Source organism: Meles meles, chromosome 8, assembly GCF_922984935.1.
Source record: "Meles meles chromosome 8, mMelMel3.1 paternal haplotype, whole genome shotgun sequence".
Classification (NCBI taxonomy): domain Eukaryota; kingdom Metazoa; phylum Chordata; class Mammalia; order Carnivora; family Mustelidae; genus Meles; species Meles meles.
The window spans coordinates 19,288,114-19,315,931 of record NC_060073.1 but is presented as its reverse complement, the minus strand read 5'-3'; the positions used below and the strand labels follow the sequence as shown (position 1 = coordinate 19,315,931).

General features: G+C 38.6%; 1 protein-coding gene across 1 annotated transcript in view; it reads left to right on the top strand.

The window, feature by feature from the left end:
* Positions 1 to 27,818, top strand: part of CSTPP1 (centriolar satellite-associated tubulin polyglutamylase complex regulator 1) — a 190,613-nt gene that overhangs the window by 80,521 nt on the left and 82,274 nt on the right. Inside the window, exon 3 of the mRNA XM_046017674.1 lies at positions 6,738 to 6,868. Within this exon, the coding sequence (XP_045873630.1) occupies positions 6,738 to 6,868 (131 nt within the window). The remainder of the gene's footprint in view (positions 1 to 6,737; positions 6,869 to 27,818) is intronic.

Sequence of the window (27,818 nt, the reverse complement as noted above, 5' to 3'; positions counted from 1 at the left end):
AATATAATCTTTAAAAAAATTAATAACTTTTTGTGCATCAGACTGTACTATCAAGGCAAGAAGACAACCTGCAGAATGAGAGAAGATATTTTCAAATTATATATCTGATAAGGGATTCACAGCCAGAATATATAATGAACTGCTACAACTCAACAACGGAAAAGTTATTAGTAAATGGGCAAGAGCCTTAAATAGACGTTTCTCCAGAGAAAATATACAGATGTCCAATAAGTACATGAAAAGATGATCACATCATTACTCATTGGGGACATACAAATCAAAACCACAGTGAGATACCAATTCACACCTACTAGCATGGCTATTTAAAAAAAATAAGAAAATAGAAAAAGCACTGGTGAGGATTAGATCTCTTGTGCACTGCTATGAGAAGATAAAATAGGCAGCCACTGGGGAATAGTTTGGTATTTTCTCAAAAGTTTAAATATATAATTACTATATGACACAGCAGTTCCACTTCTGGGTATATACCCAGAAGAATTGAAAGCAGGTTGTTTGAAGAAGAGATATTTGTGCACCAATGTTCATAGAAGCATTATTCATAATAGGCAAAAGGTAGAAACAACCCATGTGTTCATCAGCAGATGAATGAATAAACAAACATGGCATATACATACAATGACATATTATTCATCCTTAAAAAGGAATGAAATTTGATATAAGCCCAACATGGATAGACCTTTAATAAAACTTAGTGAGATAAGCCAGGGACGCCTGGGTGGCTCAGGTGGTTGGGTTTCCACTCTCAGTTTCAGCTCAGTTCATGGTCTCAGGGTTGTGGGATCAAGCCCCATGTGGGGCTCTGTACTCAGTGTAGAGTTTGCTTGAGATTTTCTCCCTCTTCCTCCCTCCCTAGCCCTTTCTCTGCTTGTGGGTGCATGCTCTCTCTCTCTTTCTCTCTCCCTAAAATAAATAAGTAAGTGAAATCTTTTTAAAAAAAGAAAAAAGGGGCACCTGGGTGGCTCAGTTGTTTAAACATCTGCCTTCGGCTAGGTCATGATCTCAGGGTCCTGGAATTGAGCCCCACATCAGGCTCCCTGCTCAGCAGGGAGCCTGCTTCTTTCTCTGCCTCTGTTTCTCCCCCCAACTTGTGCTCTCTCTCTCAAATAAATAAATAAAATCTTCCAAAAAAAAAAAAAAAGAAAGAAAGAAGCCAGGCACACAAGGGCAAATTTTCTACAGCTCCACTTATAAGAGGTACTTAGAACAGACAAATGCGTAGAAACAGAGGGTAGAATAGAAGTTACCGAAGTCTGGGAGGAAGGTGGGAGAAGAAATTACTATTTAATATATATGTGTTTTTGTTGGGGATAATGATAAAGTTCTGTGAATAGGTAATGGTAATGGTAATGGTTAACTGTTTTGTGAATGTATTTAAGCCACTGAATTGCATACTGCCAGTACTTAAAATGATAAATATGATGGCTAAAATAGTATTATAAGCATTTTACCATATTTTTTAAAAGTTTTTAATTTAAAAGATAGAAGTCAAAATCTAGAAAATAATATCAGAAGAGAAAAGTGCTCATAGATTATTTAGAGTGTGCTTTGGTTCTTGTCTTGCTTTGGAGAATAATAAAAATAATGAATGATTGACGTTCTAAAAAAGTTTGAAAAGATGTATGCATCCATGTTTATCGTAGCATTATTTATAGTAACCAAGATATGGAAGCAACCTAAGTGTCCCACAATAGATGAATGGGTAAAGAAGGTATGGTATACATATACAATGGAATATTACTCAGCCATAAAAAAGAAGGAAATCTTGTCAGAAATTTCTGACAACAGGGATGAACCTATAGGGTATTATGCTAAGTGAAATAACTCAGAGAAAAACAAATACCATATGGTTTCAATTAAATGTGGAATCTAAAAAATAAAACAAATGAACAAACACACATGCACTGTTGAGAATAAGGTGGAGTCACTCATGTCAAGCAATGATGCAAGCATTTAAGGGTTCTGAAACTATCAGATATCACTGAGACCAGCCCAGCTGACAACACCCCAGAGCTGGTAACTAGGAGAAGCACAGGAGGTCTGCAGGGTCTCAAGACTGATTAAATCCCTTTAGAAAGGGAGGAGTTTTGCAGCAAACAGTAGACTCTCCAGACACTGACCCGTCAATGTCTGAGCACTTAAAAAAGGCAGCCACTGCTGAAGGCTCTACCTGATTGATCTCTGAACAGAACTGAGATCCTCCATTGTTTGAATAGAATAAGCAGTAAGTGCCAAGAGCTGACCCAGACCGGACTAAGGCCTTATCTCAACTGCGCACCCACAGACTTACTTCGTTCTCTTCCCCGCCATGTTATCTTGTTCTTTGTGTGACTTAGGTCTTGTGTTTTGCTCTGGATGCCATGTACGAAGCCAAGTTAATCATGTGGTGAAATGTCATTGAGTTTGTAATCCTGAACCTGCTTTATAATTATGTTAGCCTTGCTTTAATGACTAAATAAAGCTGACAGTGTGGAAAGACATAACTCATGTGTGCATCTTCATAGTGTGCTCATGACATACACGGACCAGAAACAGACTCATAAGTTCAGAGAACAAACTGATGGTTGCCAGAGAGGAGGGGGTGGGGATGGGCAAAATAGGTGAAGGGGATTAAGAGGTGCTATCTTCCAGTTATAAAGTAAGTCACAGGGATGAAAAGTACCCTGTAAGGAATATGGTCAATAATACTGTAATAACTCTGTGTGGTGACAGATAGGGACTACACTTAACCGTGATGAGCAATGCGTTATGCAGAGAATTGTTGAAATCACTGTGCTGTATATCTGAAACTAATATAACGTTGTATGTCAACTATATTTCAATTAAAAAAAGGAAAACTGTAGCTAAATATGTATGTTGAAATTGTAAGAGGAATTTAATTAATTAATTTATTTTTTCAGCGTAACAGTATTCATTGTTTTTGCACAACACCCAGTGCTCCATGCAGTATGTGCCCTCCCTATTCCCCACCACCTGGTTCCCCAACCTCCCACCCCCGCCCCTTCAAAACCCTCAGGTTGTTTTTCAGAGTCCATAGTCTGTAAGAGGAATTCTAAGAGGTTATAGATTCTGTCATAGCTTCCAATCTAATGGGGGGGAGGATAATTAAAAAGGAAAAAAACTGGAGCACCTGAGTAGCTCAGTCAATTGACGTCTGACTCTTGATTTCAGCTCAGGTCATGATCTCAGGGTCTTGAGTTCAAGCCCCACCTCGGTCTCTGCTCTCTTTGTGAAGTCTGCTTGAGATTCTCTCCCTCTGCCTCTGCACTTCCCCCTGCTCTCTCTCTCTCTCTCTATCTCTCTATCTCTCTCAAAATAAATAAAATCTTAAAAGGAAGAAAGAAAGAAAGAAAAGAAAAAACTTCCCTAACACAATAGAAAGCAGGAAAAGAAAAACAAGCCAAAGAAAAATAATTCATGGAAAAGACATAATAAGATGGCAAAAATTAATCATATATATATATTTTAAAAACTCACTTATTAAAATACAGAGACTATAAGTTTGGGTAAAAAGCAAAATCCAACTATATACTACTCACAAGAGAAATTATCTAAAACAAAATGACCAAGAAGGATTAAAATTAAAAACATAGGAAAAGAAATGTCAGGCTAATACTAATCAGAACAAAGTTGGTATTGCAATATTACAATGATAATATCAGGACAAAGCCCAGACTTTAAAAAAGTTTAAAAACACTGACTTCAATATTTCCAGTGTGGCTGACTACAAATATAAATCTGATGCTTTCAACCTGGTGTTACTTATCTATTCTTTCTAAGCTTTCTAAATCAGCTACCAAAAACATTTATGGAGTAGTATGTACTATGTGTTAGATACTGTGATGGAGACCAAGATGAATACAACCTAATTACTACTCCATAGATCTTACAGTCTTGTAGGGAATATAAGTCCAGTAAGTTTTTTCAAAGGCAGCAGATTCTAAGGGCCAGTAGAGAGTTATAAGTGAGGCATGATGGGAACTGGGCATGAGTATAGAATCAGGAAAAAACTTCATGCAAAATGTGGCATTTGAAATGGTCCTGAAAAACTGGATAGAATTTTAACAGATGGAGGTAGGGAAAAGTTATTTCAGGTTGAGGAGAAACAATAAAGCTTGGAGCAATGTATTGTATTTTCTGCTTTTTTGTTTGAGCCATCTTATCTAAAAGAATTTTCCCTGATTATATTGCCTATTAGCTCTTTAAGTAAAGTGATTATGATCTCTATACTGACCAGTTAAATTTTATTGGTAGGGATGATCTTTTTCTTTTTTTTAAAAGATTTTATTTATTTATTTATTTGACAGACAGAGATCACAAGTAGGCAGAGAGGCAGGCAGAGAGAAGAAGCAGGCTCCCTGCTGAGCAGAGAGCTGGATGCGGGGCTCGTTCCCAGGACCCTGACATCATGACCTGAGCCAAAGGCCGAGGCTTTAATGCACTGAGCCACCCAGGCGCTCCGGTAGGGATGATCTTAAGACAGTAGTGGAGGGGTGCCTGGGTGGCTCAGTCATTAAATGTCTACCTTCGGCTCAGGTTGTGATCCCAAGGTCCTGGGTTCGAGCCCCGCATCGGGCTCCCTGCTTGGCGGGAAGCCTGCTTCTCCCTCTCTGACTCCCCCTGCTTGTGTTCCCTCTCTCATTGTGTCTCTGTCAAATTAATAAAATCTTTAAAAAAAAAAAAAGACAGTATTGGAAATATAAATCTTTTTGTAGTCAATATTATATGTCCTTGGCCTATCAGTGTGTGTTTTAAAATTCTTATTTTATAACTTCCTATGTAAATTCTTATCCATACAATGAGTCTCAGCCAGATTCTTCTGTGCATAAATTATTCCTTCTTTTTTAAAAATTATCTATCTTTAAGTTTTATTTTTAGACAGAGAGAGAAAGCACTTGAGGGAGCAAGTGGTGGGGAGGGGCAGGAGAGGGAGAGAGAGCATCTCAAGCAGACTCCCCGCTGAGCGTGGAGCCCAGCGCTAGACTCAATTTCACAACCCTGAGATCATGACCTGAGCTGAAACCAAGAATCAGACGCTCAACCCACTGAACCACCCAGGTGCCCCTAAAAATATATATTTTTTAAAAGCTACACTAAGGATATAATTTCACTAGTATTAGTTTCTTTACAGCCCAGATTATGACCTAGACACCAGCTTTTTTCCCATGGGGGGTATGAAGCATACTTTGGGACCAATTCTTTGCTGGATAGCTTCATAAATTTAAACTAGATTGTTATCCTTTTAGACTTCATTTGCTAGAAATGTGACCTACTCCATTTACCTGTAACAGCTCATTTGCTTTATTTTTCATTTTCCTTTGCTCAAGACAACACTGCAAACTGCATAGTTAACACTTTAGTTACTTTTTAAAAATTTCTCTTCTAACCTAATTCTTTACCAGATGTTTTTCTCATGCGTCCTCATAGTGTCTCAGAAATAGATTTCTACACTAGTTTTCCACAGAGAGAGGAGCATGTAATTTGCCTTTTCATACAGTTGTTAATATTAACAGGAAGAGGCTAATTTTATCTTAAGTGATAACATACTCTGTGTTAAAGACAGGTTAGATGTTTCCCTCAGAACTTGGTCAGGGAAAAGGAAAATGGAACAGATGACTCCTTAAATTGTTTCCTGTTCCGTTCAGAGATTCAGTTCTGTCCCCACTTTAAATTGTCAGCAAATGAAAAGTGGCATTTGGAATTTCCACTGTCTCTCTTGTTTTGCCATCTTCAGTTTAATGACCGCTTCTCTACAAAGATTAACATATTTTCCACTCATGATTTACTTGTCAGAGAATTTAGGAGTTTTCTGGAACCTGAAATCTGCCTTTAGTTGTGATGATTACTGGATAATTGCCTATTCTTTGATGGAATTTCCATTTTTAGATCACGCCAGGCTCTACAGCCTTTATTTCTTTGGCAGAAGAACCCAAAGGCAATGGAGTATATTTTTTCCCCTTCTCTGGCCCAGCTTAAACAATGACTCACTTGGGCTCTGGGGCTTTGCTTCATACTCTCATTCAGGGGCCACTTTTTACCCTTGTTCCTCTTATTTGTCTTAATGTTCTATTTGAAACCTTTCATATCCTTTGGCACATGGCTTTGCCTCTGAGGTTATTGTCAAAAAGGTATCCATCACCCCCAAAATTGTCTTGAACAGACAATCCAGTTCTGTCCCCATGAGCTATGTTCTTATGGGAGCGGATATAGGCCAGAGAGAGTACAGAAATCATATCTTTAAGGAAACATAATTCCAAATGTGGTAGAAGAAATATTCTCCAAAAAGATACAAGTGCCAATGTCATCCAGTTAAAGACTGAAAGATTTCCTTCTATCTGAGATGCTCCCGTGGCTGATTAAAACTCTCCCAGTGCATATATGTGGGAGGTAGGAAACACTCAGAGGAAGTGGACTCCAAGAGTTTTCAGAAGAATATGGTTATATGAAGGGATTTCTTTTTTTTTTTTTTTTTTTTTTTTTACCAGTGAAACAATGGTTTTATTTTTCTGTACAAAATATTATGCAGCCATTCAATAACATGTTTTGAAGGGATTTCTTCATTGAAGAATTTGTCTAATCTATAGCTCAGAGTTTTATTGGAGAAAAAAAGATTTTCTTCCTTTTTGGCAATGGTTCTATGTGGTCTTAATTTTTTACTCTGATTCCAACCTTCCGTATCTCTTTCTCTAATGATGATTCCTTGATTTTTCTCTTTGCAGTTTTAACAGTGTATGTCAGGGAACTCACATTCTCTTTCGGGAATTCAGCTTCATCCAGGCCACCCCTCACAATAGGGCATCATTCTTACGGGCCTTCTGGAAATGCTTCCGAACTGTGGGCAAAAATGGCGGTAAGTTTGCCAAATCCTTTTCTTGCCTTCCTTTCTTCTTTCCAAACTTCTGCCTTTGTTTTGTTCCTATAAATACTGTTTGAACGCATGCTATAGGAGACTCTCCGAACACCTTACTTTTGAGGAACTCTCATCTTGTGTCACGGATACTACCACCATTACTGGTACCGACACCGTCACTGATGACATGTATTAGGAGCCAAGTGCAGTTCTAAGCACTTTATGTGTCATGATTCATTTACTCTTCATAACAGCTCTCTGTGGTAGATACTATCATCCCCATCCTATAACTAACAAAACTGGGGGTCAGAGGGATTAAATAACTTGACAAGGTTATACAACAAATGCTGGGGTGGGATTCATACCCAGGCAATCTGACTCCAGAGCGTTTGCTCTTGGCAAATATTGAAATACATGCAGCAAATTGAAGAAATGATATGAATACAAAGAAGGAAACTCCAGAGTGGAGGGTGGGGGTAGGTTGGGGACACTGTTGTTAGAGAAAGGGGACCAAGCAGATTAGAGAATGTTCTCCTGAGAACTGGTTGTTTGGTCTAATTTGGGAAGGAAGAGTAGGAGTTATCTACATGGATAAAGAAAAGAAGGACATTCTAGGTAGAGCGTGTGCTGTGGTGTAGAAGTATAAAAGAACCTGGAATACTTAAGACATTGAGAAGATCAGAATGGCTAGAGTTTGTGAAGGGGGTTAGGGGAGATGAGCCTGTGAAGGAATAGAAGAGTCAGGTCCCGAAAGACCATTTTTGCCATAAAAAAAGAAGTTGGATTTTATTCTGTAGGTTAAAGGAATTTATTCAGAAGTATGATGTGATGATATCTGAGTTCTAGAAAGATCATTTGGAAGACAGTATAGAAATGGCTTTAGCAGGTGGGGCGCCTGGGTGGCTCAGTTGGTTAAGCGTCTGCTTTCGACTCAGTTCATGATCTCAGAGTCTTGGGATTGAGCCCCGTGTGTTGGGCTCCCTGCTCAACGGGGAGCCTGCTTCTCCCTCTCCCTTTGTGCCTCCTCCAGCTTGTGTTCTTTCACTTGCTGACAAATAAATGAATAAAATATTTGAAAGAAAAAAATAAATGACTTAGAGGGTGAGTCTGGAGGCAGAGAGTATATTTAGGAGACTTGCAGTAGTGAGAGATAATGAGAGCCAAACCCAGATTTACTTATATGCTAATATGCTTTTTCTATTCTTTTTTTTTTTAAAGATTTTTAAAATTTATTTGACAGACAGAGATCACAAGCAGGCAGAGAGGCAGGCAGAGAGAGAGGAGGAAGCAGGCTCCCCACTGAGCAGAGAGCCCAATGCAGGGCTTGATCCCAGGACCCTGAGATCATGACCTGAGCCGAAGGCAGAGGCTTTAACCCACTGAGCCACCCAGGTGCCCCAATTCTTTTTATTACTCTAATCACAGCTTCTATGACATGTAGCTCAAGAGATTATCCATCTCAGTTACACTATTGAGCAGAAATATCTAGTGTACTGAGAATCACATCATCTCTATAGACTATATGCACTAGTGGACAAAAATCAAAGTGGACCTAATTTTTAAGTGAACTACCTCAGAGAAACAAACCCATCAGCCTCTACATCCAAAAAAATCGGAGCCGTGAGTGTACAGGTAAAGTTTGTAGTATTGCATCTGAACCTGTTTTTCCCAGTCCTTTCCCAGCCCTAGTCAGTCCGCAAATATTTGATTGAATACTCACTATTTTGAAGAATGGTGCATACAGCTAGAGCTGGTTTTTGTGGAATAGGCACATGGAGATAACTATGGAAAAGCAGTTTTTAGATCTCCTTAATTCTTTTCCTAATTTAGAAGTGGGGCCTCTTCCAGAATTTACTATCACAAGGGATCCATATAGCATTTGGACTCTGAGCAGATGTAGGTTTCTTTACCTTTTTCACAGCAGCTGCCAGTGATTCATCCAGCTGCTAAGGGGAAGCTGCTCCAAGTTCTCCCTGTTTTTCCTGTGCCATAAACAAGACCTGTATTTTATGCTGGATATTTATTGTTAGGCTTCTTAATCAGACAGCCTCTGATTTCTTAAAGACCAAATGCAACATTTGCAGCTAGGTGATCCTAAAATCTTTGGTTAAATCATTTTAATATATTCTAAGTTTCTTCCAGGAAACTTTAGAACATCTTTCAGTCCCAGAGTGTTCCCAATTTAATCCAGAACGAACAAAAACACTCAGAGGCAAAGTTCCAAAATAAAGTACTTATTAAGCCCCATTTTTTCAATTGAATGCCACGTACCTGACTCCTACTCAGAGGAGCTGATACTATATTGTTCTTCCGCAGATGACTTCCTTAGAACATCTTGTACATATTTTAGCATTATCAGGAAGAAACTAGGTCTTCTGGGAAACAGCACAAGAAGAGCAGAGTTCCAGCATAACATATCTAAAAACGAAGCCACCTATTGAAAACTAAGGACTTGCGCCTTCTGGCAAGAAACCGTTTATCCCAGTTTTTAGCACATATAGGGATGCAGTGTCATTTCTGCATGACTGAGTACTGAATGATGCTAATTTTCCCGTGTCTGAAATTCAAATAACCTCATGAAGATTATAGTGAATGTCTTGCTATCTAGGCAACTTTAGAGTCTTGGAAGCAAAAAGATCTATTCATATGTAATAAGCCTTTAAAATTCAACTTCTCACTTTGGTATTTCTTTCAGTGTGAAAGATTAATCTGAATTTTCCAGGTCTGGCAAAGATTAAAATTCCCTGAAGTAAATCTTCACTTCTGTTTAGGAATATTGGCTCAAAAGAGCTATTGTCCACAGTTTATTTTTACAGTTTGTTAGAATTTAATTTTGAGCTTTATGCTTTTACAAATGAACAAACACACGCACACATGTGTTTGTGTATTTCATTTAATAAAAGAATGAGAACTACTTCCTCTTCTGTCTATGAAATAGTACTTACTTAGGGAATTGTCCTCCTCCATAAACAACTAGAAAATCAGACAATGTATCTAAAACAATTCTTTCAGACATTGAACAACAGTTAATCTGGGGCTGTGGTCTCTGAGGGGCAGTTGCCAAGCAACAGTACAGGAGAGGAGATCCAAAGAGCACAGCAGTCTTACTTAGTTGAGGAGGCAGAGATTGGGGTTTGGAGAGGTCACAGTGGCCAGAATTTGCAGGGCAGAGTACCAAAGAGGAGGGAGTTGCCTAGTAAGCTCCAGAGAGCTGTGAGCGGGTATTTGAGCCTCTGGCTACAAACTCTGTACATGTGTGGGTTGGAAAAAGAACCACCAGAAAACAGTAGGCCCAACAATTCCTGGAGTATACACAGGGCCAGGAATAGTTCACGCTGCTACCAGCCAAAGTGGAGAAACCTCAAAGTACATAGGGCATGGACACTGGATAGAGCCCTCAGCAGCTTAAAAACAAAAAGGATTGGATGGGCTTATCTGCAAGTAATTTAACTGTATTATACCAAAACAAAGTTCAGTACTCTTTAAAAGAACTCAGTAAAATCTAGCATTCAATAACATAAAATCAACAATGTCTGGCATCCAGTTAAAAATTTTCAGACATTAGAAGAAGCAAGAACTTATGACCCATAACCAGGAGAAAAATTAGTCAGTAGAAACACAGACCGAAAAAAGACAGAGATAATAGAATTAGCTAACAAGGACCTTCAAACAGTTGTTTTTGATTATATAAATATGCTCAAGTATGTAAAGGGAAACATGATTATGGTTAGGAGATAAATGGAAGTTATTAAAAGATGCAAAAGAAATTTCTAGATTAAAAATATAAAAAATGAAAATAATGATAGCAATTAACATTTATGAAGTTGCTTCATATGTAGAATATCTAATTTTTCATTACAACAATCCTATGTGTTAGGTAGATACTTTTCTTATCATTTTTTCACAGAAAATGAAACTGAGATTCAGAAAGTTAAAGAACTTGTTCTACATCACAGACCTAGTAAGTGAAAACACCAATGCTGAAGAAGCCAGAAAGTTGACGAGAGGGAGTATTATTTTTTAATGTGTTCTCCATCAGATAGTGTGCGAGGTGCTTGAAATACAACCGAATAAATGACAATACTAGCCCTCAAGGGGCTCACATTTCAGTAGAGTAGTCTCGAATAGTTCCCCTGGAGTGTAAGTGATCATTAAAGCCATATATAAGATTCAAAGATAATACAAGGGAGGAAATAGTTCTTCAGCAGAAGCTGGGAAAGGCTATAAAGGAATAGGCAGTTGGGAGGGATCTTGGAGTAGTGGAAAGCTATTAAGCAAATAAGAAGTACATTCTAACAAGAAAAAACAAGATTTTTGAAAGTATGATGACATGAAACACTATGGTTCCTAGTGGGAAACTGTAAGAAGTTCATTGTGGCTGGTGCTTAGTACATAAGAAGGAAACATCATCCCACTCAGTTGAACCGTACCAATTCGTTGGTATTTTCACATAGGAGACTGGGAAAAGTATGGAAAATGGGAGGGAAGACAGGTAGTAGGACCAGTTCGGAGCCAGTAGAAAAGAACAGGAAGTGGCAGGGAGATGAATAGCTCTTTAAGGTTGGTTCGACAGGACTTGCTGATTGACTGGGTGCAAGTGTGGGAGAGAAGGGTCAAGAATGAATGCCAGAATCTAAAGTATTGCCAGTTTCATCCCTCTCTTCTTTTTCCCTTTCCTTCTTTTTTTTTTCAGTTTTTTTCATTTTTAATATTTTACTCTGAATTCACTGTGATTTGTCTTCATAGTCTAGGTACACTCATTCATTCAACAAACACTTATGTATTCGTTGCTAGTGATAAAGCAGTGAGTGAAAGCAGAAATTCTTGCTCCGGTGGAGTTTGTTGTCTGATAATCAGATATTTGGGGGAAAATTCCCTTATTTATGAAAGAAGATCACAGTCTATGAATCAGAGACTTGTAGTCGGTCTATATAATCATCTGATAAAAACGGTTTTTCCTAAAATATCTAAAGTTATGGTGGTTAAAATGATCTCAAGGGAAAATGCAGACAGTTTCGGCTGAAATAAAGGTTTTGGTCTGGCTTCTCAGTGTAACTGCCTCAGACTTCCACGTGATTTTGTTTGTCACTAATCCTCATCCTCACCACTAAAAACCATTCTGTGAGGATTAACAGTGCTCGCTGCAGGAATGGGTGACTGTCTTGTTTGAAATATTAAAGAGCACTTGTTACTTTTGTCACTTTTAAAAACAAACAAACAAAAATCTTTCCACGGAATCTCTTCAGTCCTGTGGTTTCCTCTGGCCTATCCTCTGTGCCAGCTACCACCAGAGCTCCACGGCTCCCCATTTGTCCCAGAAACCTGATGTGGCCAATAAACAACTTCTTCAACCTTCAGTTCCTGATTCCTGTCTCCCATTCTATTTATTCTTCTCAATTCTAATTTTCTTTTCTTTTCCCATCTTTACTTCCTTCTTCAAAACCTTTCCTCCAGGGAGAACATTGACTCATAATGTCCCCTCTAATCTTTCACAACCTTTCCCTCTATTTAATGTTCTTCTTCTTTTTTTTTTTTTTTTTTCTATTCCGGTTATTTGGGGCTATCACACCTGTCACACAAGCGTTCCCGGAATGCTTTTGTCACCACCTCCTTTCCCACCCAACTCTCCTCGCCCTCCATGCATAATACCCTTAGGTTGCTAACCTCTCTTTATCCTTTTCAGTCTTGGTTTAAAGGTCAGCTCCTTAAAAGACCTTCTTTGCCCTGCCCTTCCGCATCTGAATTAGATCCCTTCATTTTTCTTTTGCAAATCATCCATCATTTTAATTGGACTGCTTATTACAGTTTCTGGCTAAGTGTTTTTTGGATGACTCTACTTAATGTCTGCCTCCCTTATTAAACTGTAAGCTTGTTGAGGGCAAGAACCTTGTTTGTTTTGCCAATAACTACATTCCTAGCTCCTAACACATGTAAATTATTTCTTTTTTGTTATTTAATATGAAGGTTCACCACTTCCCAATCACTATTCAATAATCTGTGATTATTGAATGGATTATATTATTATCTCTTATATTGGAGGGTAAGGTTGTTTCAGAAGAGCTTTATACTCTTCAATTTTGTGTAGGGGCTTTGATTTAACATGATAATAGCTACTCCTTATTGATCATCTACTGTAGGCAAGGCATAAACCTCACATTCAAAATGCCCCACTGAAAAATGGCCCATTCAAAGCTATACAGTATCCGTCAACACCTAAGTAAAATAATGTTCAGTACCCTCTGGTGCTTCCAAACAAGAATTAAAAGATTTAGGTCATGGTCTGTATGCAAACTTTATGTATTTTTATTTATTTATTTTGAGAGAGAAAGAGAGCGTGGCAGGGAGGGGATGAGGAAGAGAGAGAATCTTAAGCAGTTTCCATCCCCAGCGCTGAAACCAGTCTCACGACCTGAGATCATGGCCTGAGCTGAAATCAAGAGTTGGACACTTAACCAACTGAACCATCCATGTGCCCCATGATCTGCATGCAAGCTTCAAACATTGGCGAGGATATAACTAGCACTGCCTCCTTTTGCATTCTGGGTCTTGCCTTTATGCTCTGAAAGAAATCACAAACTGGTAGTAGTCAGCTGACAACACGTGCCTTGGCCTGCGGTTATGTTTTCTTTGGCTAGCAGTATTAAAAATAATTTTTTTAGGGGGTGCCTAGGTGGCTCATTCGGTTAACCCTCTGACTCTTGATCTCAGCTCCGGTCTTGATCTGGTGGTGGTGAGTTCAAGCCCTGCTCTGGGCTCTGCACTAGGTGTGGAGCCTACTTTAAAAAAGTAATAAAAAATTTGGGGCACCTGGGTGGCTCAGTGGGTTAAAGCCTCTGCTTTCAGCTCAGGTCATGATCTCAGGGTCATGGGATTGAGCCCCGCATCGGGCTCTCTGCTCAGCAGGGGACCTGCTTCCTCCTCTCTCTCTCTGCCTGCCTCTCTGCCTGCTTGTGATCTGTCAAATAAATAAATAACATCTTAAAAAAAATAAAAATAAGAAAGTAATAAAAAATTTTTTTAAATAATTTTTTAAAATTAGATACCAACATTTAACATAAAAATCTCTATTCAATTTCACTTGAAGAATGGAAAATCATCCCAATACCATGCCCACATTCCAACAGAGAGGCAGTTTGCCAGGGGAGAGTTACAGCTGCTCCCTTTAGACAGGGCGTATGGTGGCCTCAGATTTGCCACTGTCCCCAGCTGCCTTGCTTCATCTGCTTATGTTTCCTGCCTGGCCTCTGTAGGCATTCGAGTTTGCTACCATTGCTAGGACTTCTTGGTCCATTTATAATCACTTGAAAGGTAGAGTTACACTCTTAATTCTGAATGAGGAGTCAGGAACTTACTCTTTGACTAGATTCTCTTTCTCTTTTCTCCTTGTTATCTTGAAGTCTCAAAAAATTTTAGAATTGAAAGGGACCTTAGAAGTCATCTTGTGTTGAAATTAGAAATAAGAGTTTTAAAATATATTTATCCCTTGATTGTGGTAAAATATACATAACATAAAATTTACATTCTAGACATTTTTTAAATAGAGAAATCACCTGGCTGGCTCAGTTGTTAAGCGTCTGCCTTCGGCTCCAGGTCATGATCCCAGGGTCCTGGGATCAGGCCCCGCATTGGACTCCCCTTAACAGGGAGCTTGCTTCTCCCTCCCCCACTCCCCCTTCTTGTGTTCCCTCTCTCACGGTGTCTCTCTCTGCCCAAGAAATAAATAAAATCTTTTTTAAAAATTAAAAAAAAAATAGAGAACTCTTTCTTGGTGATAAAATATAAATAACATAAAATTTAACATTTTAGCCATTTTTTAAAAGATTTGATTTCTTTATCTGAGAGAGAGGGAGAGCATGAGCTGGGGGTAAGGGGGCAGATGGAGAAGGAGAAGCAGGTTCCCTACTGAGCGTGGAGCCCAATGTGGGGCTCAATCCCAGGATGCTGAGATCATGACCTGAGCTGAAGTCAGATGCTTAACCAACTCAGCACCCATCTGAACCACTTTTGAATGTACATACAGTTCAGTGATATTAACTACATTCACGTTGTTGTGCAACCATCACCTCCATTCATCTCCCTAATTTTTTTACCTTCCCAAACTGAAGCATTTTACTCATTAAAAAATTACTCCCCATTTCCCCATCCTCTAGCCCCAAATAACCAGTATTTTATTTTCTGTCTCTATGTCTTTGACTATTCTAAGTATCTCATATAGATGGAATTACATGATATGTGTCCCATTGTATCTGGCTTATTTCACAAAGCATGATGTTCTCACAGTATATCCATGTTGTAGTATGTGTCAGAATTTCATTCCTTTCTATCCATTGTGTATATATATCATATTTTGTTTGTCAGTTCATCTGTCAGCAGACACTTGGGATGCTTTTACCTTTTGGCTATTGTGAATAACACGGCTTTGAACATAGGTGTGCAAGTATCTGTGTTAGTTCCTGTCTTTGATTCTTGGCCATATTCTTAGGAGTAGAATTGCTGGGTCATATGACAATTCTATGTTTAACTTTTTAAGGAATTGCCATACTCTTTTCCATAGTAGCTTCACCATTTTACATTCTTACAAGAAATTCACAAGGATTCCAGTTTCTCCAGATCTTCAACAACACTTGCTATTTCCTGTTATTTTGATAAAAGGCATCTAAATGGGTCTGAAATCATATCTCATGTTTTGATTTGATTTTCCATGTTTTGATTTTCCATGTTTTGATTTGCATGTCCCCAATGAGTAATGATGTTGAACATCTTTTCATGTACTTATTGACTATTGGATTTTTGTTTTTGTTTTTGTTTTTTACCAGTTGTATTTTAAAAAATTTATTTTAATTCCAGTGTAGTTAATTTACAGTGTTATTTTAGTTTCAGGTGTACGATATGGTGATTCAATAGTTCTCTATATTACTTAGTGCTCATTAAGATAAGTGTATTCTTAATCAGCTTCACCTGTTTCCCCTATCCTTCCAACCATTTCCTCTCTGGTAGCCATCTGTTCTCTATAGTTAAGAGTCTGTGTCCTGGTTTGTTTCTCTTTTTTCCCCTCTTTGCTCATTTGTTTTGTTTCTTAAATTCTACATATAAGTGAAATCATATGGTATTTGTCTTTCTCTGACTGTCTTATTTTCTTTAGCATAATACTTTCTAGCTCCATCCATGCCATTGAAAATGGCAAGATTTCAGTCTTTTTTATAGCTGAATAATATTCCTGTGTGTGTGTTTGTGTAGATCTATGCCACATCTTTTTTATCCATTCATCTATGGATGGACACTTGGATTGCTTCCATTGTTTGACTATTGTAAATAATGTTGCAGTAAATTTAGGAGCTTATATATCCCTTTGAATTAGCGTTTTTGTACCCAGTAGTGTGATTACTGGATCATAGGGCAGTTCTATTTTTAATTTTTTTTTTAAGATTTTATTTATTTATTTGACAAATAGAGATCACAAGTAGGGAGAGAGGCAGGCAGAGAGAGAGAGAGGAGGAAGCAGGCTCCCTGCCAAGCAGAGAGCCCGATGCGGGGCTCGATCCCAGGACCCTGGGATCATGACCTGAGCGAAAGGCAGAGGCTTTAACCCACTGAGCCACCCAGGCGCCCCTATTTTTAATTTTTTGAGGAGCATCCATACTGTCATAAAATTACTATTTAATTTTTTGAGGAACTTCCAAACTGATGGTGTCTACACCAGTTTGCATTCCTACCAACAGTGCACAAGGGTTCCTTTTACTCCACATCCTCATCAATACTTGTTTCTTGAGTTTTTTATTTTAGGCATTCTGACAAGTATGAGGTGATATTTCATTGTGGTTTTTATCTATATTTCCCTGATGATGAATGAGGTTGAGCATCTTTTCATGTGTCTGTTGGCCATCGTATGTCTTCTTTGGAGAAATGTGTAAGTCCTTTGACCATTTTTGAATAACATTGTTTTTTTGTTGTTGTTGAGCTGTCGGACTTCTTTATATATTCTAGATATTAATCCCTTATCAGATTTAAAAAATATTGATTTAAATATGATTTAAAATTATTTTATCTCATTCTGCAAGTTGTCTTCTTGCCTTCCTTTTTTTAATTTTTTTTTAATTTTTTTTAATTTTTTAAACTTTTTTTTTTTTTAATATTTTATTTATTTGACAGAGAGAAATCACAACCAGGCAGAGAGGCAGGCAGAGAGAGAGGAGGAAGCAGGCTCCCCGCGGAGCAGAGAGCCCGATGCGGGGCTCGATCCCAGGACTCTGGGATCATGACCTGAGCCGAAGGCAGAGGCTTTAACCCACTGAGCCACCCAGGCGCCCCCCCCCTTTTTTTTTTTTAAAGATTTTATTTATTTATTTGAGAGAGAGAGAGAGAGAAAGAAAGAGAGAGAGAACAAGTGGGACGAGGGGCAGAAGGTGAAGCCGACTCCCTGCTGAGCAGGGAGCCTGATATCAGATTCAATCCCAGGACCCTGGGATCATGACCGGAGCTGAAGGCAGATGCTTAATGACTGAACCACCCAGGCACCCCCATCTTTTTGCCCTCTTGATGGTATCCTTTGGTGCACAAAAGGTCTTAATTTTGATGAAGCCCGGTTTATCTATTTTTTCTTTTGTTCCCCATGCTTTTGGTGTTCTGTCTATGAAATCATTGTCAAATTCAGTGTCATGAAGACATTGGGTTGTTTCCTTCTAAGAGTTTTATAGTTTTAGCTCTAAAGTTAAAGTCTTTGATTCATTTTGAGTTAATTTTTATATAAGGTATAAGGTATGGATCAGCTTCCTTCTTTTACATGCAGGTATCTATTTTCCCCAGCACCACTTGCTGGAAAGACTTATTGAATAGTCCTTTCTGCAATTAATGGTACCCTTGTTGAAAATCAATTGACCATACCTTTGAAGATTTGTTTCTGGGCTCTATATTCTATTTGAGTGGTCTATATATCTGTCTTTATGCCAGTATCATACTGTTTTAAGTTCTGTAGCTTTGTATGAAGTTTCAAAGTTAGGTAGTTTGAGTCCTCCAACTTCATTCTTCTTTTTCAAGGTTGTCCTGGCTATTCAGGGCCCCTTGCAATTCCATATAAACTCAAGGATCAGCTATACCATTTCTGTGAAAAAGTTTGTTGGGATTTTTAAAATTTTTTTTAAAGATTTTATTTATTTATTTGACAGACAGAGATCACAAGTAGGCAGAGAGGCAGGCAGAGAGAGAGGGAGGAAGCAGGCTCCCCGCCAAGCAGAAAGCCTGACTCGGGGCTCGATTCCAGGACTCTAAGATCATGACCTGAGCCAAAGGCAGAGGCTTTAACCCACTGAGCCACCCAGGTACCCCTACTGGGATTTTGATAAGGATTGTGTTGAATCTATAGATTTCTTTGGATAGTATTGACATCTTAACAATGTTAATTCTTCTGTTAAATAACAAAAACTCAACCAAGTAAATTTTAAAGAACTAATTGACTTTATTAACAGTTCATAAGGGCACCTGGGTGGCTCAGTTGGTTGAGCTTCCTACTCTTGGTTTTGGCTCAGGTCATAATCTCGGGATTGTAAGATTGAGCCTCGAGTCTGGTTATGTGCTCAGTGCAGGAATCTGCTTGTCCCTGTCTCTCCCCCTTTGGCCCTTCCCATCTGCCTCTCTCCCCTCATTCTTGTATAGTTTCTCTCTCTAAAATGAAAAAATACATAAAATCTTTAAAAAATAATAGATCTATGAATCAGGCAGCATCCCATCTAGCATGTAGAGGGGAGTTTCACTGAGCTGCTGAAAAAGAAAGGCTTTTAAAGATAAACAGGGAGCAGAAAGAAGGAAATTATTATTGAAGAATCCACTGTTTAAAGCAAGGGTCACCCTCCTAAGGGGATTGAAAGAGATATATCAGTAAATTTCCTCCTCCTTGCCAGGTAACTCCCATATTGACTGGTTAAAAGTTACATTCCTGGGGGGTTGAAACTGCAGTTAGGTTAGGTACTAAGTCTTGGTTTACTGACACAGGACCTTAATCTAAGTGACACCATTTTAGGCCTATGATTTTCTTTTTAAATCTTCTTTTAATTTCATTCAGCAGTGTTTTATAGCTTTCAATATGCAAGTCTTTCACCTCCCTGGTCAGATTTATTCCTAAGTATTTTAGTCTTTTCATACAATTATGGAACTATTTTTCTTAGTTTCCTTTTCACATTTTTCACTGCTACTTTATGGAACTGTAGTTGGGTTTCGTGTGTTGATTGTGTATCCTCCATCTTCGCAGAATTCATTTATTAGTTGTAAAAATGTGTGTGTGTGTGTGTGTGTGTGTGTGTGTGTGTGTGTATGAGAGAGAGAGAGAAAGAGATTTTTAAGGTTTTCTATACAGAAGATGATGTCATCTTCATACAGAGATAGTTTTACCATTTCCTTTCCAACTTGGATGCCTTTTATTTCTTTTTCTTACCTAATTGCTCTGGTTAGAACTTCCTGTACTGTGTTGAGTGGAAGTGGCAAAAGCAGGCATCCTTGTCTTGTTCCTGATGTTGGGGGAAAACTTTCCAGTATTTTGTTTTGAGATAAAAGCTTGTCAAGAAAATTGTGATTCCCGCAGATAATTAGCTTCAGATACTTATAGCTTTGTTTTTCACATCTTGACATCCAGTCAGATTTTTTGTTGTTGTTAAACTGAATTAGTTTAGGGGCGCCTGGGTGGCTAGTGGGTTAAAGCCTCTGCCTTCCGCTCAGGTCATGATCCCAGGGTTCTGGGATGGAGCCCCCACTTGGTCTCTCTGCTCAGCAGGGAGCCTGCTTCCTCCTCTCTCTCTCTGCCTGCCTCTCTGCCTACTTGTAATCTCTGTCTGTCAAATAAATAAGTTAAATCTTTTTAAAAAATGAATTAGTTTAGTTATATGTCTAAATATTCAAAATGCAGTGATAGTAAATTGTTGTGTCAAAGCTAAGTAACTAATGTACCTAACAATTGCCCACATTCCTAATTGATGAATAATCACTTTGGAGAAACCGATTAATTTTCTCAGCTAGTTTGAAAACTTTATTGTTTGGAGAAAAATAAATGTGTCTTATAACGTTATATATGAGTTGATTAATGGTGTTATTTCTTAAAAAAAAATCAGATACCTCAGAGGCTTCTGTGGATTGAATTGTGTGCCCCGAAACTCATATTTTGGAGCCCTAACCCCGAGGTGACTGTATTTGGAAGTAGGGTCTATAAAATGTAAATTAGGTGATATGAGGTCATAAGGATAGGGTCCTGATCCAAAAGGATTAGTGTCCTTACAAGAAGAGACACCAGAGAGCCTATGCGCTCTCTTTGCTATGTGGGGGCACAATAAGAAGGTGGCCTTCTGCAACCAAAGAGAGATACTCCCAGACACCGACCTGGCTAGCTCCTTGATCTTGGACTTCCAGTCTCCAGGACTGGAAGAAAATAAATTTCTGTTGTTTAAGCAACTCAGTCGATGGTATTGTTATGGCAGTTCAAGCAGACTAATACCAAGGCCATCTTTTTACTCACAGGTTCAGCACAGAAAAATTCTGTTTTTCATGCTGAGTCCAAATCCTGTTTTGATTCATCGCTAACATTTTATCGGAGGCTTTAAGTATGGCAGTGTTATAAGCCTTATTTGAACTATTTGATTTATCTAAAATATCAGCAAGATTTCCAAGTTCATAAACCTATGTTTAATGAATTTATTTAAGGTAAAAATAATAACAATTGATTTCATTGACTGTTGTTCTGACAACTGCGTTATGTCAGAAGACTTTAGCATGAAAAAATAAATTCTGGTATCACTACTGATATGTCTGCAAGTAACTCTGAAAGGTCAGCGATCTAAAAGTTTTTTTTTTTTTTTTTTTTAAGATTTTATTTATTTATTTGACAGAGATAGAGCACAAGTAGGGGAAACAACAGGCAGAGGGAGAGGGAGAAGCAGGCTCCCAGCTGAGCCTGGCAGCCTGTTGTGGGGCTCAATCCCAGGACCCTGGGATCATGACCTGAGCCAAAGGCAGATGCTTAACCAACTGAGCCACCCAGGCACCCCTGCAATCTAAAAGTCTTATCCTAATAAGATTGATGGTCCATATCAATGTGTATAACACTTAACCTATGGTGTTTTGAAATAAGGCTTCCCTAATTTTCACTGCTCGTGCTTATCTACACAACATCTGAGGACATTTTTGTGCCTTGTCTTTTATGGTCCTCTACTGCCATTGCTTTTTCAGTGCCAGTTCAAACTTGACTACATTTTTTTTTTTACCACTTTAGTATCTTAACACTTGAAGACTTCTATTTTATAACTATCAAACATTTTATAAAGTAATAAATGTTTGTTTGGTTCCATAACCACATCATATAGAGGCAAGTAAGAGGAGGGCTTGTTAACATCTGTACTCTCACCCAGTAGAATTTAAAGATTTTATGTAATCTCAGCCTTTATGTCAATATAGTCCTGGATTTAAAAGAAGAGAAAATGAGCAGGGCAGATAAAAACCTTTCTAATCAGTGGCACATTTACATATATACATTTGTGGAGTGGAAGAAGCTCCACAGTGAGTTAACGTGAAAGCACAGGTCAGTTATGTCTGTATAATAAAATTCCCTGTGGGAAAGATTTAGTGTACATTTTGTTTTTCTCATAGATTTTAAATAAAGGTATGTTTTTAATAAGAAAAATATTAAAATTAAACATTTTTAGAACCTTATAAATGCCTCTGAAGAATTCTAGTCTTCTGGTTTGAAAACTATATGTACTTCAACCCTTCCCCCATCATACTGATAAAAAAAATCAGGGGCCCCTCACCCAAAAAATTGGGGCCCAATATCTCCCAGCCAGTTGATAAATTCAGGCTTTCTCTCAGTCAAGTGCACTTGGCCTTAGGATCAAGTGCTCCTGCTCTGAGGCTAAATGAACATAAATATGATATTGAGTTTCTAAGATCAATGAGTGATTTCCTGAAAGCGTAAAATGTGATCAAAGGAGATAAGGCATAAGAATATATCGTGTTTGTCTGTGACCTTCTTTCATTGCTTTATGGACAGAGGAAAGGTAGTGACAAATTCTTTAATTTTAAGTTCCATTTACATGTCTTTAAGAGAAAAAAATGCCTAGTTATTCCATCTTTTATTTAAAATTTAAAAATCATGATTCTTATTATTGGGGGAAGTATAGTACTTGCTTTACTATGTAGTTCATGCTTTGAAGGGTATAATAAACAGAATTTGGAAGTTCTTTGAAAATATAACCAAGAATTTTTTTAAACCTTAGGCTGAAGGGAGATCCTCAGTATGAGATGTTTTTAAACCCATTCTCTAAAATAGATGTACCAGAAAACAGAATTCTATGCCTTAGGCTTCTGAAATCTCCTGATTTCGTGGTTCTGTTACAAACAAAAGTAAATGACTAATTTAAACTTACACAGTATGCAACAAAATAAAACGACCTTAGGTTAAAGATGTCAATGTAATAAACCGTACTCAAATTTGGTTGTTTTGGTGGATTTTAAGCTGGAAGTATATAAAAGAAAGTCTAAGTAGTGTTGAAAATTTAATCTTTTCCAGTTTTATGTTGCTTGGCATAACCTGCTCTTCATTCCCACTGCCACCACCTGACCCTAATTTAGAATCCTAATTAATCAGAGAGGTTGTCCTAATTAACCCAGCACTGGAGAGATTGTCAAAAAGACAGATTCCTTGAGTCCATCTCCCAATCTACTAAATCAGTCAGCAGGGGAGGGGCCTGGGATTTTCTTTCTTTCTTTCTTTCTTTTTTTTTTTTTTTTGCAAGCATTTCACGTGATTCTTATTATCTCTCAAGTGTGGGAAACATTGAATAACTTTTGAACTTTTTTTTCTTTGCTCTAGTCCTTGCTCTACATCAGTGGTTTTCAACCCTAGTTGCATATCAAGTTCACTTAGGGAACTTTTAAAAAACAGTGATGCGGAGGCCCCATCCCAGACTGATTTAATCAGAATCTTTTGGGTTGGGGCCTATGCTATTTTTTTTTTTTTTTGAAAAGTTTTAAGTAAAAAAATGTTTTGCAGTATAACATATGTAGAGAAACGTGCAAAGAAATAAACACACAGTACAATGGATTTCTACAAAATAAACATACTCCTATAATATTCATCCAGATAAAGATAGAGAATATCTCCATCTTGGCGGACGCCTCTCCCAGGCCCCCTTCTAGTCATTAATCGCCTTGAGGGTATCATTAGTCTCACTTTTATCACCATAACCTTTATGTGCCTGATTTTGAACATTCCATTGCTGGCATCATAGAGCATGTGTACTCTTCTGTGTCTGGCTTCTTTTGCTCAATGTTATAGTTCTCATTTGTTGTTGGGCTTAGCTACAGTTCCTTTCTGTTGTTATACAGAATTCCATTTTGTATATAAACCACAGTTTATCCACCCTACAGTAGGTGGCATTTGGATTGTTTTCAATTTGGGGCTGGTACAAACAATGTTGCCATAAGCATACTTTTCTTTGTTTCTTGGTGCATAGATTTCTGTTAGGTGTGTACTTAGGAGTGAAATTGCTGGGAATATGTGTGTTCAGCATTAGCACATGTTCCTTCCCAGGTTTCCCAAGTGATTGTATCATTCTCCACATTTAAGTGCAGTTTATGAGCGTTCTTGTGGTTCTGGAACTTTTTGTGGGGCACACGTATTTTAAAAGCTCTGCAGTTGATCCTGATGACCATTGAAGCTTGAGAACTACTTCCTGCAAAATCTTTTATAAATATAATTCTCTAAAGCACAGCTCTGGGCTTGTCCACCCCCGCTTAGAACGTCCATGGCCCCGTAATGCCTACTAAGAAAATAGGAACTCCTTACCTTACATTGTAGGCCACTCATGATCTAACCTCGGCCTTTCCAACCGCTACTCTCCTATGCGTAGCCTAACTGCACAAAGACACTCTGTTCCCCCAAACGCTACTATGCTTTTCCCCTTGCACACCTTTGTTTTGCTTTTCTGTGTAGAACTATCTTGCATGTCTGCCTGTTCTCAGGTAGACCTGGCTCAAGTAACACGTCTAAAAGTCCTTGTAATTATCACATCCTCTCCTCCTTGCCCTCCCTTACCTCCATTCAGAAGTGGCACGCACTCTATCCACTCTTATGGCACTTATTCTGTCGTATCTCAAATGTGGCTATTGGCAAACGTAGACTCTCCTAAGATGTCACGTGGAGTTAAGAAAAAGGGGATTGTTCTTTCTTACATCCCTATCTAGGTTATAAATTTAGAGTTTCAAACTTCATGTGAAGCAGTGAAGAGAAAGGCTTTTTAGACTTAAGGGGCCCTAGGTTCAGGTGGACTTTTTATTAGATGGAGCTGTGTTGTATCTAATAAAATTACATTTTCCAGGCCTCAGTCTTCTCATCTGTAAAATGGGGAGTATAGACTTCAAACTTGTGAAAACGCAGTGAGATAATAGATGAAAGCAGTTAGTAATCTTGGCACATAGTAACCACGCCATCGATGCCAGCTGCTTGTGTCATTGTGATAAGTATCATTGTTAACTCCCTTGATGGCAGAGACAGCATATTTTATCTCTGAATCCTCATTCAGTGCCTTAGCTTGTTTTGGTGTTCTAAATGCTGGGTGAAAAATTTGTGAATGCCTCCCAGATGATTGCATGGGCCATGCTTATTTACAGCCCATTTCCAATAAGATCTATGAGTCTTGGAAGGAACAGTTCAAATTCCAATTCAACCATCAGATAGGGACAGAAAGGAGGTTTCTACTACAAACTTCTAAAACTATATTAAAAAGGCCAGATCCCCAGTTTAACCGTACGACAGCTGTCGTCCTTCGGCTGCCAGGAAACAGGGAAAACCCTCCAAAAGCTATTTGCTGTTTGTTTGTTCATCTGATAAACACGCCAGGACTTGGGGAGAGCACACACTTCCCCTGCAGGCAAGGGTGGGGCTGGGAAGTTGCAAGTAGCAGCAGTGAGGAAGAAATCCCCACTCTGTGGGAGAGGTCCCTGCAGGGGCGCCGCTCAGCTCATGTGCAGTTTTGCTGACTTACTGAGATGAAGGGACTGGGTGTGGCCGCTCGGAGATTCCTCCTGGGAAGTCACTTCAAGAAATCTTCATTTCCTCACCATTCATCTCTGTTCTCTGGCTCTGGTGCAAGGGTGCAGTTAGTTGCGCCCACTTGGCCGCTGCTCGCTGTGCGCTGAATTCTTTGAAGCCAGGTCTTGCAGCCAAGGATTCCCTGCCCTGTTCTTTTCTCCTTGCCCTGATTTAAAAAACAGTTCTGGAAATTCTCATCTGGCACAGATGAGAAGGAACTTCATAGGTTGCATGCTGTTTTTCTAGATACACAGGAACCATTAAGGACCTTCAGAGTTTTAAGTTATTCTCTCTCAAAAACCCAGTATTAATGGATTTTACATGAACAAATTATAAAGTAACTTCTGCCATCACCACTGGCATTTAAAAGTCTTTCAGTGCTAAGAGGCCAGGCAAGTGGGACGAAACTGATACCGGAAAGTATTTATCACGACCGCCATCACTTGCGGGAGGAATGTAAGAATGTTCTAGCCAACGGAGACCTCAGGAAAGATGTGTAACAAAACATACAAAGATTAATGGGTAGTCCCCGAAGACATTTACCAGGTGACCGATATCTTCAAATACGAACAAACAGATGCATTTAGTCACATTATGATCACAGTGGATCTGATGACAAAAGAATTAGTAGCCTGAAAAATATATAATCCTGGTGCTCACAACCTTATTTGTCATGCTAATTGGCTGAGAATTCCTTAGAAACACGTTTCTACTTTTTTTTAATTTATTTTTTAAAGTATGTGTATGTGTGTGTGCATATGTGGCTTATTTTTTTTAAGATTTTATTTATTTTGACAGAGAGAGCACAGGCAGGCAGAGCAGCAGGCAGAGGGAGAGGGAGAAGCAGGCTCCCTGCTGAGCGGAAAGCCTGATGTGGGGCTCGATCCTAGGACCTAGGATCATGACCTGGGTCAAAGGCAGATGCTCAGCTGACTGAGCCACCCAGGTACCCCCACATTTCTACTTTTAAAATAAAATTAAATTCAGGAGGCAATGATGGACAAGGAAGTAACACTGAAAAATTGACATTTATTGTCTTAAGTTGCAGAACAGCAGAATGGCATAATGACCATTTATATATGATTATATATATCTTATGTCTGTGCATGTTTATATGCATACCAAAATGTTTGTAAAGAGGTTTACCAAAATGTTATTAGTGGTTTTCTGTCAGTACTGGCATGTTACTTTTTTCTTCACACTTTCCTCTATTGTTCGAGGTTTTGTTTTTTTTTTTATAATGATCATGCAGCATTTTCATAATCACAATAAAAATGAAGCTATTTTTATTTTGGAATAAAAGAAAATTTGGGGGCACCTGGGTAGCTCAGTCGGTTCAGCATCTCACTTTGTCTCAGGTCATGATCCGAGGGTCCTAGGATCCAGCCCCATGTTGGGCTCCCTGCTTCTCCCTCTCTCTCTGCCCCTCCTCCTGCTCATGCTCTCTTACTCATGCTCTCTCTCTCTCTCTCTCTCAAATAAAAAACTAAAATCTTAAAAAAAAAAAAAAGAAATTTTGTTTGAGTATCTGCTGTGTGCCCAAAGTAGTACTAGGAGTTATGAGTAGTACTAGGAGTTATCTAGAAAAGAAGGCTATGGCCTTGCTGTCAAGATGCATACAGTCTAGTTGGGAAGATAACTCAAGAGCAGTATAGAGTGTAACCAGGTGTCAGGACATGTGGTTCCTTAAAGAAGTGCCACAGGTCACCAGGAAGAGGAGGTCACATGGAAGCTTTTATTGAAAAGAGGAGGCTCAGGTTGGACCTTGAAAGATGGCCGATTAGGAGGAGGGAAGAGGGCATTTTAGGCAGCATGAGCACGGAAGCGATGATGATCATTTGAAAGGACAGTGAGGAAACCAGCTTATCTAGAGTACTAAGCAAATATGACTTGTGGTAGAGAAATTTGCTCTCTTACCAATCTTATTCCCTAAGCTGTCTTAGGGGATCTACTGCAAACTATACTTTAGTATACTTGAGCATTTTGTTTTATTTTTAAAGATTTATGTGTTTATTTGAGAGAGAGAGAGAGCGAGAGCACGCACACAAACAGGGGAAAGGACTAAGGGAAAGGGAGAATCCCCAGCAGACGCCCTGCTGAGCTCAAAACACAGGGCTCCATCTCCCGACCCTGAGACCATGATCTGAGCCGAAATCAAAGTCAGATGCTCAACGGACTGAGCCACCCAGCTGCCCTAGACTTGAGCATTTTAAGAAGCAGACCCTAGAAAAGTAAATATAATTATTCTGAATATTGACCTAAAGTGACAGAAAAATATGGCTGCATTTCATTATGTTAGTGTATTGAAGATGGAAGACTTCAGTACGAGTGCTCTGTAATTCTCTCATCTCTGTCCAGAAGCTTGTTCTCAATTCAGCCAGGAGCTTTTGTATGGTCTTTTAATTTGTGATTAATATATTCCTATCCCTTTCTTCTTCTATTAAAAAAAATTAAAAAGTAGGACATGACGGGTGGGGCCCAAACAAAACCAAAAGTTTATTTTTGAAAAGTACATTAAGATTGAGACTTTTCCAAACCATGAATTTAAGATTCACTTCAGCAGTTACTTGGTTAGCATGATTACATTGAATTTGTAGTATAGACCTTAAATACTGTAGCTAGGTAAATTGTATTTATCATGCAAAAAAGCTTTTCTGAGAACCATATATTTGAAATTCTAAAAACAAAATGTTAATCATAAGGCTTTCCTTTTTGAATTCATGTATTTATTAAATGTTTTTAATGTACAAAACACCATGCTAGGTGATGAAAGGTATGCAGAGAACTCATTCATTTTTTCATTCACTCAGCAATATTTGTTGAATGTGCCCTCTGTGCTTGGTTATTACTCTAGGTGCTGGAACTAAAAGGATAAGGAGGATATAG